Source organism: Penicillium verrucosum (genome assembly GCF_028828655.1).
Source record: "Penicillium verrucosum strain IBT 35672 chromosome Unknown utg000004l_segment0_segment0, whole genome shotgun sequence".
In the NCBI taxonomy this organism is placed as follows: domain Eukaryota; kingdom Fungi; phylum Ascomycota; class Eurotiomycetes; order Eurotiales; family Aspergillaceae; genus Penicillium; species Penicillium verrucosum.
Window position 1 is genome coordinate 559,261 of NW_026643213.1, and position 18,585 is coordinate 577,845.

General features: G+C 44.7%; 2 protein-coding genes across 2 annotated transcripts; both read right to left on the bottom strand.

The window, feature by feature from the left end:
• Positions 1 to 7,045: 7,045 nt before the first annotated feature.
• On the bottom strand, positions 7,046 to 9,262 carry N7516_009669 (origin recognition complex subunit 4; the record flags this gene model as incomplete). The annotated part of the gene is made up of 2 exons (XM_057222388.1): positions 7,046 to 7,666; positions 7,727 to 9,262. The coding sequence occupies 2 exons, from the start codon at positions 9,260 to 9,262 to the stop codon at positions 7,046 to 7,048; spliced, it is 2,157 nt and encodes a 718-aa protein (XP_057069609.1).
• Positions 9,263 to 9,583: 321 nt separating this feature from the next.
• N7516_009670 (uncharacterized protein) lies at positions 9,584 to 10,954 on the bottom strand (the record flags this gene model as incomplete). The annotated part of the gene is made up of 3 exons (XM_057222389.1): positions 9,584 to 9,715; positions 10,256 to 10,706; positions 10,941 to 10,954. 3 exons carry the CDS (start codon positions 10,952 to 10,954, stop codon positions 9,584 to 9,586), a joined length of 597 nt encoding a protein of 198 aa, XP_057069610.1.
• Positions 10,955 to 18,585: the final 7,631 nt, after the last annotated feature.

Genomic DNA, 18,585 nt, shown 5'->3' on the forward strand with positions numbered 1-18,585 from the left:
TATGACTTCAGTTGATCCTTTTGTTGATCATTGCGGTACGTAATATTGTATACAATATTACAATACTTGTAATCTATGCCACATGGTATTGTATTTTTCCAGCTGTCAACATCCCTGGTGGCCACGCGACAAGGGATTCCTGCAGCCTTGAATATTCAGGGGTAATAGTCACCACCTAGATGCATATGATATAAATATAATGTGGATTGCATAAGATACACGTTTCGATACGAGTCATGAAAAGTCAAAATAATCCCCAAAAGAGAAATAAACTGCCTAAGTTCAACTGCCAAGATGCCAACCCTACCCTTTCAGGACAAAAGTTAACATCCTTCATTTCAGGGCCAGGGTTGTCCCTAGATTTCGGTCAGCACGAATGGAAAGCCTATGTACATGGGTTAGCTCTGGGACATACCTTGCCGAAAAGATACATAGAACAATTCTCATCTTGTACAAGTTATACAGGCAACTTACTTTCCTTGCCACATATCACCTCCTTGCTTATTCGAGGGTCCCTGCATGTAGCAGGTGTACTTCATAGTTACATACCCCGAACTACATGGTTGTGCGCAGATCTCTACGGAATTCAGGGAGCCAACATCCGAGTACTAGTTCCCTTTTCTGTAGGAATGTGGCTTGCACGATTGGGATTTCAACTATGCTCTGATGCTCCCTAGGCGGGCTGGCCATGCTAAACTCTAAACACCTAGTAAGCCCTGGCCTCGGGGTAACTAGTTACTGGGTGAAGTATACAACATACATTTAAATTTAGGCCAGGCTGGGGATAGACAAGGCCTAGATGAATCTCGGTCTTCACCGTCACTACCCCTTGATATCCCAAAGTACACTTAGATGTTCTAGATCGCCATATCATCTCAATCTTCAATTACAGGATCGATCTTCGTTCCCGAGGCCCCATCAATGGTCCAGATTTAGACTGGCTAAAAAAAAATCCCCCGAGACGACGTATCACATTGCAGGTGTCGAATCTGCTCGGGAGCGACACACATGTGGGGGAAGTATAGCTGAGGTTGCCACGTGGAATACCAGAGAGGTCGATACGATAATTTAGACCTCGAGCGCAGATCCGATCATCCCCTAGGTACAGTAGTTGGCCGCAATTCGTAAGCAAGGTGTCTAGTGATTCTCATAGGTGTGATCCCCGTATTGGGACCATGTGGCTTGCGCAACGACCTCTCCACCGTACTTTGTTATTCAGCCACATAGCCAATCTTGCTGGGATGATGATCCTGACAAAGAGTCTGATTGACAGAATCTCTCCCTGCAAGACTAGCGAAAACACTAGTAGAATCCCGTGCACGCAGCACTTGGTGAACAGAGCCTCATCACATCTGTTGCCTATTCGGTGGCAGGTTGGGGGAGATGGGTGTATATGTACTATCTCTGGGGGCTTGGTCTGGAGTTGCCGTTCTAATATTCATGTTTGAACCCCTTATCGGATTTGCGTCTTTCACGTTGTACTTTGGACTTGCTGGACTCGAATATCAGTTGTTCTCGGATATCCCGATTGTTTGTGAGAAATGCCAAGTAGATGTTTCCCATATACGCCATCATCAAGGCTCTGATCTGCGGGCATATCCAGAGTAGATAAGAGATGATCTTCAATGTCGCGAAGTTGAAGTTGAACTCTGTTTACACAAATGGGAGTGGCTGAAGTGTGCACATCATATACCCGAGGTCCCTAGCCGTTTGTAGTAATATGACCCTTTCGCCCGTGTGTATTATACGAGTATATTATACTGTATCTTGATGTAAAATACGGTGTATTCGTACCCGTTCGTGGTCGACTCCACTTGCTGAAAACAGATGATGCAGAATGAGAGTGTAGCAGTGAACCACGTCATAGATTTTAAATGGTTGTAGACTATGAATTGTCGAACCAGACTTTGAAAATGCCCTGAATCATACCTATACGGAGTACGGGGTCATCCATTGTGCCGTCCGAAAGGGGTTAACGGAGAACTCCGATGTGGGCAAAATCCTTGGGAAGCGCTAGAAGCCTTCTAGAAGGATTCTGGAAGACGCCAAGAAGCCCGTTTCAGGTAGTTCCATGGTTCAGCGGGCCACCATATACCCAGATACCCAGATGAGTGCCTGTTTCGCTTATTTCTGCTGTTTTTCTTGATTAAGGGGCAGCCTCCTAGCAAATTTTTGAGTCTAGTGTCGATGCTTTGTTGTTTTTCTCCTGTTCCTGAAATTTCTACTGGATTGGGGAATAATAAGGCTTGGCAGGTGTCAATTGTCAATGGTTGCATGTATGTCCACGCTAGGGACTACTTAAAATGTCTGACAACCTGATTAGGTATATTTGACGAGATCAAGTGTACACACAACACACACACACACACACAGAGAGAGAGAGAGAGAGAGAGAGAGTATATATCAAGGACTAGACAAAAGAGATCTAAAGACCTACTAAAAAGACGTGACAATTCCACATATCCGGCCGACTATTCTTGTTTTATATAAACCATGTTCACAGGCAAAATATCAGGTCTAACTACTTGTACTGCGTACCTGATCTATAAGTACGTAAGGATAAGGCCAAAAAAAAAGGTACAAAGAAAAAGGTCCCATGGGTCAACATACGATGTACTTTGTATACCCACCGGGCAGACAACTCCACCTTCATGATAGACACGGCAGAGGAGCCACACGGGAACAAAAGGACCTTGAAGTCCACGTGGCAGATCGGCAGAACATTGGTGACAGAGAACACCCGACTGACATATGCAGCTACGCTCCTACTTGGTTAGCGTGCGAGATATTATCCGGCTGGTTAAATTGTTGTAAAAACTTATTTATTCCCTTCTTTCCTTCCGTGATTTTTTTATTATATTCTAGTAGAGCATTAAAACCAGGTATTCTTGAAAGAAACAAGAAATATTCGTCTAACACTCGTCTTTTTTTTTTTTCTTTTTTTTTTTTCGAAACGCCTGGTCCATTCATAGATGTATATATCGTAGGTAAGACAACTAAACCAAATATCATATTAAGACGCTACCAAGCGACAATAAAACGCAGAGCAACCAAATTTCGAGCAATCATCACCAAAACTAAGCATTGTTACTTATGCTTGGACTTGATTTCAGACCCTCGGTCATGTATCCAACACATACATTCAACGGTACAATGTCCGATACCTTCCCCGTCTTTAGCGGACAATCGACGTCTCTCGCAGCATAGACTCCCTTTCGTAGAGTTTTGGCACTTGACGGGAGTGTGTTTTATTGAGTTTCTCCAACTGCTTTTCGAGTTTCTTGAGATGCTTCAGTTGCCAAGAGTTGCATCGATGCCTGCAAGCTTTCCCACAGCTCTAATATTATTATTCAACGCATCTTCTCGCAGCAAGTTCTATGGTAGAATATCGGTGGAGCAAGCCATTGGTATTGCTACAGACCCTAATTTGGCCGACGCATTTTGCCACAGTATGACCAACGTGGGATTGCTTACTTTCTCAAATGCCACGCAGAGACAAGTACTGACTGATGCTTGGACAATATATACTACCAAGTCTTGCCCCCAACCTGCTATTCGCATAATTCTAATGGGGAAAGAGATTCGATGCACGATAGACCTATATTGCAAGTTTGGTTTCATGACTACGATAAAGCAATCTTCCTTACGACAAACCCAAGACCATATTTATGTTTCTCCAAGGTCTTTAGAACAGACACTTCAGGCTCTCATTGGGGTTTGTATTTAAGGTTTCAGACGGCTTGGTTTTACTTTGGCTGTTTAGAAGCTCAGGTTATCGGCAAAGCTGTTTGTATATTGTATGCCTTTTGAGTAACCTTGTTTTGATCCTTGAGATTTAGCCCGTTAGGTGTTGCTAATAAAGTTTGCACTCATCCTTTTTATATATTTATATTATATACATATATTATATATATGTACGTATAGCACCTTGGAAAAGTCGGTCTAGATATTTTAACCTTTTTTTTTTAATCTCGGTATATTATAACTTACCGCTAATTCCGCGTATCCCTTTAGTTATAGGACGGATAAGGGGAGAAACTATCCATTCAAAAAAGGTATAGCACGAAGGTTTATGGCGGTAAATGAGTAGGAGTGTAGGTGCCGACATAAAAATGACTTGCATCATAATCTTGCGGGGTTTCTACTGGACACCCACGTGGTGAAGAATCCAAACTTCGGGGTTTGTTTTCGGGGTTTTAATGTATGGATGATCATCTACTGTATGGTCGATTTGATTGGTTAATTGGTTAATTAGTTGACCGTGTTACAACATTGTACGCAGATAATCTCTCCATATCGTGTCGCCCGTAACTCTGGTATGACCACGGCAGTTCTATGAATAACCCTTGAACAACCTTTATGCAGACAACCATGTCGCGAATCATGCACCTCGCAACGGGAATCGGGAACCGAGGAGGTGCATATGGTACTTGCGCAGATTTGAGGCCATAGGGATCTACAGAGTACCCGAGTACACCAGACACCATACATGATCGAATTCGAAGGTTAATCTTATTATTGACAGAACGATATCAGCTCATTTATGCCGTATGCCGTACTATTCATGGTAATATTCTTACCCGTGATATTAAGCCATTTAGCCTACTTTGGTTCTTTCTTGGTGATCCACTACTGCACATGAAGACGGAGGTTGTCCGAGTGATACCGATCATCGCAAGGAATATCAGATGAGATGAGATCATCGACTTTGTTTAATTGGAAATTAACAAGATCATCCTTATTCGATATCTCCTCAATTAACCCCAAAGCCTAATAATCAACGCCAATCTCTCATTCGAAGAAGTAACTATCCGACTCGAGATAATCCTCCGGTCACGCACTCACTTCGCACTAACCTTGCAATGCCAGAGATCAGCCGGCTTGGTGGGTCAAGTTATGCATGCTACGAAGCCTGAACAAATGCGTAAACAACCTTCTACCTTCTTGTCTATTGCATCAAAGCGGGGTAATCAGAGCGAAGCCAGTGACAGGAAGATCCTTGACGTTCGCTTTTCTTCCCGGGGTAAAAATACATTATATATATATATATACATACATACATACATACCTTTAGATTGTCACAGAACCTACTACAGTTTATACGGAAGGCTGTAGTCCGATCAAAAAGCAGATATATTTACCTACAACCCATATACAATATATGGATAAACAAATCCACGAGAACATGACGTTACACCAAATCTCCATTTATATTAACACGTCGTGCCAGGTCTAGATTTACCCCACTCTCCTGAAACCAGGTCTCCTATTTCTCTCTCGAAACCGCAGTCATCCGGTCCCTACGGAGTACAAGAGCTGCAGACTCGGAAGTGTGTAAGGGGTTATTCCGGGCTACTGCATAGTCGAATGCGCTAGGGCTTTGCACATATGCACGACCAGACACATGGTCATGTAGCCATCCTTACATGGAAACAGAAGTGAGAATATTGATCTGCAAGCTGCATCATGCGCTGGATTGCTAACGGCTAGTCGGGTTATGGGGCTAGTATAAACAAGGAAGAATGGAGGATTACATATCGAAGTGCATCAAAGCCATGCGAGTATTGCAGGATTGTGGAGTCGATTTTCTCAACATCTTTTGTTTGGATTAACTAGCTCCATTATGTTTTTTTACACTAAGGAGAAATAACATATTATGCTTATTATAAGGAATTATAAGGCTATAATTTTACTTCTCAACCAGTGGAGCAATATAACATAAGAATACAACTACAAAAAAAAAAAAAAAAGAAAAAGAAAAAAAGAAAACCTCCAACCATGTGAAATGCCCTATATGCAGATTTCGCATGGTACCCCAGTGATCGGTGTCCTGCATGCGGAGTAATATGCTCAACACACAACTTGCCATTCCACACCAGCCCCTCCTTGGACCATTTGTGGGTAACAACGTGAGAATCAGACCTGTCACTTTCAACACATGGCAGGCTACATGCATTTATCGAAATGCCGCGTGTTTGGAGGGACCAATCAAACAGAGTACAGAAATGACAATCTAGAAGCACAACACTTGCATATTCCTGTACTCCGTACGGAGTAATAATATATTTTACCTTTTGAATGACTGTACATAGTAGTGCGAGCAAGGAGATTAACGCAAGGCAGCGATATTTGAAAAGCTGCCAGTAACTATCATTATCCATGAGAAGTAGCACGCAAAGAAAGAATATGCAAGATCTCTTTCCTGAAGAATCAACAGGCCAGTTTGGAAACTACCTACTCCGTACATGGGATCCATACGTATCCAACAAGACCCCGATATCGCTACCGTCTCTTATATACGTTTTTACCCGTTGCAGATCATCGAATTCTAATTAGATGACATCCACTCTACGGAGTGCCGCCTATCGTCTAGCGTGGGTTACGGAGGATAGTATAGAACTAGTAGAACTAGTAGAATTCTGTATCCCGGTGCGGGAGCGTGCATACCCCATCGAAGCAAAGACAAGGATGGCCTGATTAATCATACTCAGCAACTAGGATAGACGATGGGAAAAGGATGATCGGTGGATTTCCTAGGTTAGATGGAGGTCAGGTAGGTTTGGGACTAGTGAAGTTTGCCAATAACACCTAAAAGAGGGAGCTGGGGAAGGGGGGGGTGCTTGCTTATTTGTTTTATTTGTTTTAATGTTATGTACATTTATAGTTAATTAACTAGTTGGTGGTTTGTGATATATCCGATACCGGGTTGAGTTCGGGATATACGTATCTCGGTGGGTTTGGTGTAAATCCCTAGGGCTGGGTTTGGGTTGAGATATGTTTATTTCCTTGTATGCAATAGTAGGGACTATGATGCGTAATGTGCTGGTTTATTTCTCGTATATTAGGATAATAGAGGTGGACTTGATACCAATTCCGGAATGATTCGATGGAGAATAACTGGAAATAAATTAAGCTGTATTCCAACTGACAACTCTTATCATGATAGACAAGATAGTCAGAAAGCCAAATGATATGCTCGCCACTGGTGCAAAAAAAGCAACACAGTAAGACATGCTCGTAATATATCCAAATCACTGACACGTCTCTATTCGCGCCACCACTGACCCAAAGCACCACCAGAGCCCGCCATTTCAATGACCTCCTCGAAACTAATTTCCACACGGAACATCTGTCCATCAGCAGTGCCGTTCCCACTGCCGACAGGAGTCACAAGTCCCCAACTGAGTAGCTTTTCCCATGACTCTCGGGCCACATCTCGGCCCCAGACACGACCAGGTGTGGCAGCAGCTCCGGACACCGAGGCGGATGTCTTTGCGGAGGTCAGGAGCCGAACATATTCAGCGTATGCGGCGGGGAAAGAAAGCGCAAGTGGCGACATGCTCTGTGGCTGGGACCCGTCATTTCCGGGGTCGAATAGGGCTGCCAGGCGTGTCGCGGCTACCAGTAAAGCCAGTGGCAGTGATGAGGGACTGGATGATGTGATGGATGTGGAGAAGGGGAGAGGTGCTGGATCAGGGCAATCGAGGGATTGGGAAGCGAAGCTTTTCGGAGTTGGCACTTCGGGTAAGGGTGCGTCGGGAATCGAGACACTTTGTAACAAGTCGCTGATAGGGAGAAGAGCACTGTTGAAAAACTCCTTTGCTGATTTGGTTTGGTTGTAGATACGCTTGAGATGGAATTGGAAGTCTTTGTCGTTCCACAGAAGCTATTTTCAAGAGCGAGGTTTAGCAATAGACTGGATAAAGGGAAATAGGTCAAATCTTACCTTCAAATATTCCTTCCATCCCTTAAGCAGGGTATTCCATTTGTCTGACTCTACTAGAGTGCGTTCAGACCCAAGTTCATCTGCAATATCGACCATTTCAGCGTCACTGAGATTCAAACTCCCTAGGCAGATATCCGAAAAGGTCTCGAAGGATCGAGGTAGAGGGACATAAGTATAACGATGACTAAATCGACTCTTGACACGCTTCTCGAGCATTTCGGTTACGTCGACCTTTGTCGTGAGCCCAATGACCGCGATGGGGGCTTTGCGGGCCTGGGCAATATCAAACAGATTATACAACAGAGTCTGTCGTGGGTGAGTGACGAATAGGTCGAACTCATCCAACAAGATCACAATGGATTTCGCAGCAGTCTTTGATCCTGGGTCTCCAGAAGCCCCGAAGAGCTCCTCTGGGTGCGACAATAAAGCCAAGAGCGTCGCCATCGTATCCGCATAAGAATTGACCTTGGCCGCATCGTCCTCGGTATGCATTTCACGGCCAAGTTGACGCCACATCTCGCGCAAAGCGAGACGGTCATCTGTGTGCAAGAATCCATTGAGACGAACGACGTGGAAATCGTTGCTGTGCTCCTTCCTAAGGGACGAGATGATGGATTCCACAATTGCGGTCTTACCGCATCCTCTAGATCCAAGAAGAAGCATAGAGTTACCCTCGCCGACAGAGACAGTCTGTTCAATGAGCTGATTAACCTTTTGATATTCAGGTTCGAGTCCTCGCACTGGAATCTGTCGTTTGCCTGACAGCTTTTCGAGAAGAATAGTCGAGAGAATACGCATTTCGTCCCCAAGGCCCGTCTGGCAGAGCGCTTGGAAACTTTCAGCATATTCCGGTAATGGCTCGGAGACATCAGCGGTCTCATGCGCCTCCGGCTGGTCATGATAAAGGTCTTGCTGGAGCTGCATCGTAACGAGATCATCCAAACCGTCCTGATATTCAGGCGAAGGTGACTTCTCTTTCGGCTCGGCGGCCACGGCTTTCTTGGATCTGGGTTTCGCGATGCTTCGCTTCGATCTGGTCCTTGTGATTGTCCGAGGCGCGGGTTCCGGGGACGGCTCATCGAGGTCCATGTCATCATCATCGTCATCATCCTCTTCTTCTTCAGATTCAGGCTCATCTTCGTCTTCCACTGGGGATTGCCTCGGCTTTTGCGCGCTTCGGGTGGCACGCGCACTTCGTGAAGGAGTGGCAGCTGGTTTTCTCCTCGATGAGGGTGTCACGGCTTCTTCCTCGTATCTCTTTGGTGTTTTGCGCTGCCGCGCACTTGTTCGTGTCCCGACCCGCGCGGGTGTTTGTGACTCCTCTTTCTTGTCCTCGCCATCTTGACCTGTCGTTTCGGGGTCTGCGTTGTCTCCGCGGGCAGATCGACGCCGTGATGCACTTTTCACAGGCGTCGGGGAAGTTCTGTGGTTGTTGGGAGATGACGGCACAGAGAATACATCTTGATTATCATTTCCCATGTCGATGTCTCCATCAACGTCCTTGGAGACCCTTCTCCTCTTAGATGCTGGGGCCATGGTTGTAGTTTGAGGGATGGAATCGCTGGTGTCGGGGAAGTTTCAATTGGATGAAAGGGGAATTTCGTCAAGGCAAAGGATCCAAAACAGGAATCCCTCGTGGTTGTCCTGTTGGATAAGTGTTTGCGCCTGTGTCAATTAGAATCAGATTCAACCAATGCTGTTGATTTGACTGCCGACCAGCTTGAGCCTAGGAGCTTGAGCCCCGAATGTATGGACTTACAATTTGAAAATCAATGGCGCATTTGTTGTTAATCTAGGCCAACAAGCGCAGCGCATCCAATTCCAATTCGAACGGAAGTCGGTGGTTCAATTGCTGCTTCAATTGTTCAAAGGGTCGGCGGACAACAATTGGCCGATTTTCGCCTCAGGCCGAGACGCGTGACGCGAAGTCAGGTGCTTCCAGAGGTCACTTTGACAAGGAGTTCTCCCCTTGTAAAGACTTTGCAAAGACTTGGAATTATTTTTAATATTGTCTTACTGTATGGAGTTGCCAGAACTTTCAAATAGAATTTAAACAAGACAAACATGAAGAACTAAAGGCGAGCTGTGTGATTGAGTGGAAGGTTGCGCACTATGTATCAACTGAACAGGAAATTAACAGGTACGCAGTACTCGCTTTGTAAATCAAGATTGAAGTGTTTAACAAAATAACCAGAAAACGAAAGAAAAAGGAAAGAAAGATGACAAAACAAGACAGATCTGAATGGCCTAGTCATTCAAGACCAATATCGTCGCCACAATACAAGCACTCTAGATAATCCCTAAGAAGTCATAAAACAGCAGCAGCAGCTGGAGTAGCTTCATTCCACACATCCCCACTCTCTCGACTGGGTCTACTATCACTGAATGCGATATTCAACCTGCGATAATTCCAGTTACGAGCGAAAACCAACACACCAAAGGCTAAAACCGGTACTATCAGCAGATCGAGTACACCAAAGAAGAGAAAGCCCCCGGTAACGCCAATCACATTACCGCCGTCGGTCAGACCAAAGGCCATCGGATGAGATACAGCAGCCATAATAGATTCGACCACCCAGCAAGGAAAATATAGTCCCGCTCAATACCAAGCAAAGCAGCAGCCTCACGACTCTCGTTGATAGCGCTCATGGCGAGAATGAGCCACAAGAGAGTGCCGAAGGTGAAGAGCCCCCACGTGTAGGCCGATACAAGGTAGCTTATAACCCAATACCAGGCGATAGCGATAATGCAGAAGATAGTAGTCCAGGAAACACCTGATATAAGACCAAGGCCGAGTGCGAGGGATGGGAAAGCAACGACCCAGTTTATAAATTTGGCGTAGAACATCTGGCGGATAACGCCATTGCCGAGATGATCGATTTTCTCAACGGCACTCCAGCCAAGATCGGATGCCTGGGAGTAGTAGGTTATGGCGCCAACCAAGAGGGCGAAGGTGGAGAGATAGTGGAAGACTCTCTCGCTTTACTTTGCTGCGAAGGATTGTACTTCACTCACACTGTGAGTAAAGTAGTCAGGTGCAACAATGAAATAGACTTCTAGCGGCGTCCGATTGTCCGGGGGCACTTTGATTCAGCGACTACAGGGCCGTGTCTAATTCCTCCGAGCAAGACCAAAAGGTCTGTAAATAGGTAACTATAATCAATGAATAATCACCATATTTCTATATCTTGCTACATCTCTATAACCAGCGAACCCCTTCGCATTCATATTGCGTGCTTCTCCGTAGTTAACTATCTAATATGGAAACTACGGACACGACTACACAGCCAAAGCTAAACCCAACCACTAAAACCACCAGGAAAGCCCTAACATTAAGCTTTCAAAATCTAGTTAACAGAAACATATACGGACCACTGGGCAGAAGCGCTTCAAGGGCTGCCATGGAGGGATGTACTGTGAGATAGCCTCTAGCCCTTTTTGGCAGGGCTGCTCGATCCGGCAATTGCCAAAAAGACGGAAATTAAGTCCTGCCATGCTGGGTGTATTGGTGGAGATGTCAGAATTATAATGGCTACTACTAAGAGGGAAAAGAAGAGGAAGGATCGATGAGGCATATTCAATCTAATAGGTATTTATAGTGTGCAAGCAAACGCATCCAAAAACAACGCCGGGGTTGAACCGACAACCTCAAGATAGTTAGTTTGTATGTACATGGTCTGAAGGCCAGTTAACTATAGTTAAGTTACCTAGGTATCTATATCAAATCGAAATCTTGCGCTAACCATCATTAGTTACCCAATTAAGCTCTAACTAATTGGCCCGCTTTTGGGTGTAAATCAAAGAAAGAGACATTGCCTCCCAACAGGCAAAAAGGTAAAAAGCCCAACGCCGGGGTCGAACCGGCAACCTCAAGATAGTTTAAAGCTACATGATTATATCTTAGTAGAAGTCTTGCGCGCTAACCATTGCGCCAGTCGGGCTTTTTATATCGAAGCTAAATTACTAGTTAGTTTGTTAACATAGTTAACTAGTTAACTAATTACCTAACTACCTAACTAGGTAACTAGTTAGGTAAGTAATTAGTATAAACACCTTAAAAATGGGCATCAAATATAACGTTGTTCGTACCTATATACAGTGACTCCGCAAAAGTGTTACATATGTAACTGTGAACGCAAACGAAGGGGTCTAGAGTCTGTATTGACGAGAAAATGGGAAAAGAACTAACATCTGCCAAATCAGCCTTATACGCCTAAGTGACACCCTGTGATCCGGGACATCGAAACCGGAGCAGCGTTACCGTCAATAATATTACATTGCAATTAAAAATGATTGGATATTGTGTATGTACGCTATACCAGCTACCCGTAAGCGCCCACCGGGGGTGGAAACGCATACAGGTGATATTTTGCTGAGCTTAGCAGAAGCAAATCCGGGGCGGATCCGAGCTAAGATGGCCCGTAGGCTGCCTTTCTAGCCTGCAGCCGGCTCTTTTTCGGGGCCTATAGCGTAGTTTTTGTATACCGGATTTTGTAGAAGACAGCCGATGGCGGTATTAGGACTATGGGGGTATGGCCGGACCGTAATTAGCGGGCCGGTTTTCGAAATGATAGATACTAGGGACTATGGACTGTATAGACGTCGGATAGGGCCGGGTGAGTAGTATTAGGGCTATATGGGAGGGGCGCCGATTATGGCGTGTTAGATCTAGGCCAGGATAGATGGAATTAGAGTTCGTTTATGATTAAAGGATATAGAAAGGGGAAATGGGGCCCGGATAAACTATCCTTTGTCCTTAGTAGCCACTATTAATTATAATTGGCCCTAGTCGACTATCGATCAGTATATCCCTTTTAGAGGGTCGGGCGTAGAGCCTATATAGGGTTTCCCGGGTTTCATAATTAGACGGCTAGTAAAGATCGGCTGTATATCCTAAATTAGATCTATATATACGCGGAAGTCTTAATAAAGGGGCTTCTATAATAGGAAGTAGAATATAGCGAGGTACTTATAGTCCCCGATAGGTTTCTTTAATAGTTAGAGGGCGGAGCATACGCCCGGAATCAGTCAAAGGATAGAGACTACTCGCGTAGAGGGCTATATAGCTTAGCAAATCCAGCCGGGGAAGATATAAAAGGGGTCACGTCTCCCGTGGTTAGATTTCTCTATATATACCAAGTATATGATAAGAGGACTAAGATTAAGGAATACCCTCGTTAAGGATGAATTAGGATCGCCCTCTAGTAAGGAATCTACACTATCCGATTATAAAATAGATGACCCGGAAGTACCGGCAGCCCTTAGGGCTATCGGTCCAGCTAGTAAGTAGTCCCTTAGGTAATATATGGTAACGAGTTTGACCGCTAACGGACTATGAATAAGAATAGGAGGAGGAGCTAGACCCGTAGGAGGAGCTGGACCCGTAGGAGGAGGAGTAGCTAGGCCCGCGGTAGGAGCTAGACCTATACCCGGGCCTACAGTAGGAGGAGACGGAGCCGGAGACGGGGACGGGGACGGAGGCACAACAATTAATAGTGTAGCGATCCCTCCGATTGTCGCCAATAACAAAGGCAAGGATGCGAAGCTAGCACGATAGGCGAAGCTAGTTATAAAGCATAAATAGGTCAGTTTAGATGGCAAAGATCTTATAGGTAGGGCGACGATATAGATACTCCGACAACTAGTCGCTAAACGGGAACCCCGTACGCGGAAAATACCGGCAGTAGACCTCTTTATAAGAGCCCAAAAGTCTACGGCGAATATAGAAGCATTAGTAGGCTATATTATTAGAGATAACGCGGAAAAGATATATAATCATTACTAGAAGAAGAACGGTCCGTTTCTTATATGTGTGGTTATTAAGGGCGAGCTGAAAAGCGCCTATACTAATTATTATTAGAATAGTCAGGGCACTCGGTGCGGACTTAGTAAGTGATATAGCTAGTACTAGAAAAGGATAATAAGCTAACGCTATATAGGAAAGGTGGCCGAGGGCCTTAAAGCCCCTAGCGAGAGTAGGGAAGGTAACGATAACGATAATAGTAACGATAACGAGGGCGGTGGTACTACTACTACCGCGAGGCGGCCGGCAAAGGGCAGGAAGACCACTAAGGGCACCGCGAGGACCGGTAAGAGCGGGGGTAGGACTAGGAAGACTAGAAAGAGTGATAAGGCCAAGGGAAAGGAGCCTATACGAGATACACCAAGTAAGGCCGGGAAGAAGGCGAGTAAACCCTAAGTCGCCAAGTCGAAGCCGACCAGGACAGGGCGGCGTAAGATGCTACGGGATATTATACGGAGTACCGACGGGATAGAGTAGTCGATTGATAACCTCACTACCTCGGGTAACTTAATCAAATCGACGATCGATAATACGTCAACCTAGTTAAAGGCTATAATAACCGGTACCGAGCGACAGCAGCAGCGTATGACCAAGCTACGGGACGCCGTCGAGTCACTTATAGAAGGGATAGAGACCGACGATAAGGACACAGACGATAAGGACGATAACGAATAAAGAGGTTTAGATAATTGGGGCCGGTATAGGGGGCTAGATCAGTTAATACTAGGCTCTCCGGGCCGGATATGATACGATAGGGGTACGAGATAGACTACTAGTATACTAGATATTGTGATACTAGACTAATAGAATATATATACAAATTGATTGTTTCAAATGATAAAGATTGGATAGGGCATATAGATAGGAAATATATACGGCTCGCCCACTTACTTCTATATCTCCGCTCCGGGCTATTCAATACTATCCTATATCTCAACCTCGGCATTAGAAGGCTGCTCGGCTAGACCTTAGGCTAACTCCTTATAAAACTGCCATATACGAGCGCTTAGTTGCTACCGCTCATAATCTATATAGGCGAGTACGGCTAGGGTCTCGCGATAGTGCTTATAGCATCGTGCTTATAAAGCAAAGGCGTTATCGGTAAGCAGTATATGGGTTAGGATTGGCGGTATAGGGGGCGGTAGGTTAGCTAGGCTCAGGTTCTTCTACTACTCTGACACTTATCCGGACCGTATGGACTAGGCTAAGGCGGTAATATAATAGGCTAGGTATTACTAACGTTAGTTCATACTAGTATAGACGCGAGGGTAGGGTATATGATCAACCTACCTCGGGCCGTAAGGGGCTTACTCTTAATAAAGGTGACCCCGTCGTCGGACGAGGGGACCGGGGACTTATGATGCGGGCATTTAGAGGTCTCCGGCTACTTTCTAGCCTTAACTCTAGCCTTAGGCGATGGTATTATCAGAGATAGTGATAGATAATAGTAAAGTATATAATAAAGAGTCTTCCTAGGGTAAGAAGTGGGAAGAAGAGGTCGAGGGGAGGAGTAAGTAAGGGATGAGGGGAAAACAAAGACTACGTATAGGAAGGATAGTAAGCTTTTAGTAGATACTATTAGTATATATACCCACTCGACGCTATTGTAGCAGTCATTCGGCTATAGATATCTTCACCACGCTACTAGAGGATACCGGAGAGAGTTCTATAGGCACGTCCTTAACTAGTAATATCTCTACGGATCTATTAATAATATACGACTTACCGGCTAACGATTATATCGCCCATATAGCCCAAAACCCTAAGGGACCGAGTAGCTTACTAGAGGTAAAGCTACTATAGATAAACGGTAAGCTAGATTAGGAGAAGGATTAGGGGACTTTACTAACTAGTAATATAGCCGGAGAGATATACCTTGATATTAACGGAAACCCTAATAGCCGGAAGCTGATCCGAGGCCTAGTAGAGAAGAAATACTACGATATGGTCCGTTAGGACAGCCCGGATATAGACTGGAAACGTAACAGCAGTGGCATCCCCAAGATACTGATTCTAGTATACCGTTATGGAGCCGAGGCCCTCTACGGCCAGCGAATCGGGACAGTAGCGCCTAAGGGTCAGGAATACGACTAGTACCGGGCCGGCCTAGCGCCCTTTAAGTCCTATAAGGTAGCTATAAATAAAAAAGGAGAGCCGGTGTTTTAGGGTACGTATATGGGCTACGCCTTTAAGATAGAGCACTATACGTGTAGCTTTAGTATATAGGGAATAGTATGTTCTACGATTATAGATAGTGCCTAACGAATTTAATAGTCCGGGCCGGACCGAGCTCTATAGTGAACCGAGACGCTACACCGGAGGGCAACTTAGGCGACCATGATACAGCTATAGCAAGTAGAGGTAAAGATTGAGTCGGGTAGCTACGGGTATATAAAGTATGATATAGTTTACAGAGGGTTCAATTGAAAAGATAGCTATAGGCGTTATTAAGATCACCGTAATCCGGGCCGTATCCTAATAATATAGATCACCTAGAAGCTATACTAGGAGGTAGTAACGGCGCGCACATAGGTATTACCATCCTTAGTATACAGTTCAGTAAGTTCAGCCTCGCTAAAGAGGGTACGGGTAAAGGGGGGTAGGTCGTAGACTATAAGGGACTATATAGTTAGAGTCTAGGGCTAGAAATGTGAGAGGGAATAGTAGAATATACTAAACGAGTAGGCGGTAGCCTAGCTACGGAATGTATAGTTCATATATGCCCCCTTAAAGAGGGCGTTACCATCCTTATCAACAGCAATACGGTAGGACTAGAAAGCGTATTAGCGGAGGGAGCAATCATAGTAGGCCTAGTTATAAGGCGCGACGTGGCCAAATCGCTAACCGAAGAGGGCCATAACGCTATTAGTATAGCCGGGGACCTAGTAAACCTTAAGGTTATACTCGTTACGGACCTAGTCGATATAGGGACTAAACTAGTTAACGGATAAGGCGTAGGTGAGTTCCCTAGGAGAGCCGGCGAGGTTGACCATAGGGTTGCCCCATCGGTCTAGGAACCGCTGCGCGGCTAAAGAAAACGTTAGTATAGCATATAGGCGTATACTTAAGCCGTAGCTCGTAATACTTACCGCGTGATAGTGGCATAGGGGATATAACTAGCTTAGTATTATTAGCTATGATGAAGGTTGCTACGTACGAGTACTAGGTAGGTATAGTATAAAAAGGAGTGATGAAAAGTAATAAGAAAACGAGGTCGAGGTGGTTGGCTAGGCTACTATCATATATATAGGTAAGGATAGAAGGGCTAATAAGATAGTATCTAGTGAGAGAGTAAGGTAAGTAGGTAGTGAAACCTCTATATATTTACTCGCTTTTCCCTACCATCGACTCTCTTACTACCTATACCTATCGAACAGTCAACCCGTTGAGTTAGACTACTAAGTATAGGGCCAGTACGTGAGCCGTGAGTAGAATACGGGTGCTATATAGCTACTACTAGTGATATGTTAACTCTATTCGACCCTATAGTTCCCTAAATCAGTTGATCCACGTTACTACTAACCCCGGTTCACCTTACCGGGCCCTACGAGCATCACCCTCTACCAATACGATAAAGGACTGGCTAGAAAGTCGGTTTAATGCCGTTCTTAGGGCGGCACGAGATAGTAATAGGGGAGACACCGAGGAAGAGACCGACGATAAAGGTATACTTATATCTTATATATATAATAGAACAATATTAATAGTAATAGGTACGAACCGAGACGAGCTACTACCTAACGGGAACCTAAGTATCGGGCTACTAGATAAGTTATTAGTTCCGATTAGTAAGGATATATACTAGATACTAATTATAGACTATATACTAATATATATGGTAGATAACTTATAAGAGTATTAGGCCTAAGAACGAATAGGTACGACCTAGCTCCTATCCGATACATTAATATGCCTAGGGAGTATTAAGGATTCGTAATACCCAAATATTAACTAGCGTACGGACGATAGAGGGGCCCATAAGGTACAAATACCGACAGACCTAGCCGGCTATATCGCCCTATACGGACAACGCTTCGGTATCTAGACTACAAGTATAGATCGCTACAAACAATGCGTTATAGGGCCCGCGGTTTTCGAGACCTATAAGGTTACAGTCAATATAGACGGTTCTGTGCTTTTCAATAGCGCATATATGTGCTACGTATTCCGAGGTAACTATACTAGTTGTTTATTTATAGGTAGGGTCCCGGACTAGGCACTATAGGTCTTTGTGACCTCTGCCCCGACGTATAGGTTTAGGCATAAGGTGCTAAAGGGCCTATTAGCTAGCGATTATAATTAATTATATGCTTTAGGCGAAGAAGCATAAGAGCGTGTATCATGATTCTAGGGAAGGATTGTGGTGGAGCACACCGACCTAGTTAGATAGACCCGAAAGTCTTTATAGTAGCTTTAAATCTACAATATATACGCGGATCCTATTTTTAATATAGATATTATATAGATATTAGACTATAGAGTATGATCCGCGTATACTACTTAAGAGGGTACCCGTGAGGATCCTCTAGAGGGTGCTCCTAAGGATCCTCTAGAGGGTGCCCGTGAGGATCCTCTAGAGGGTGCTCCTAAGGATCCTCTAGAGGGTACTCCTAAGGATCCTCTAGAGGGTGCCCGTAAGGATCCTCTAGAGGGTGCTCCTAAGGATCCTCCTAAGGGTGCCCGTGAGGATCCTCCAGAGGGTGCTCCTAAGGATCCTCCTAAGGATTGCTAGTATAATACTATATGATAAATCTATAACGAAGTCTATTGATGATATATATATATATATATATATATATCCTCAAAAGCACCCTATAATAATATACCAAGTTTATAGGTAGATGGATATAGGTATTAATGCTTAAATAGCTCTTAGGCGGCGTATTCAAGCTTAGTAATACGGGCGTCAAGGACCGCCCGATCCTAGTTAACCCGGCGATATACCTAATCCACCTGCTCTCTAGCGTGCCGTAGATTTCGAATAGGCTCAGTGTATAGGCTCCGGGTGACTAGGGACCTATATAGGGGTGAAGGATATGGTAGGCGTAGTCTAGGC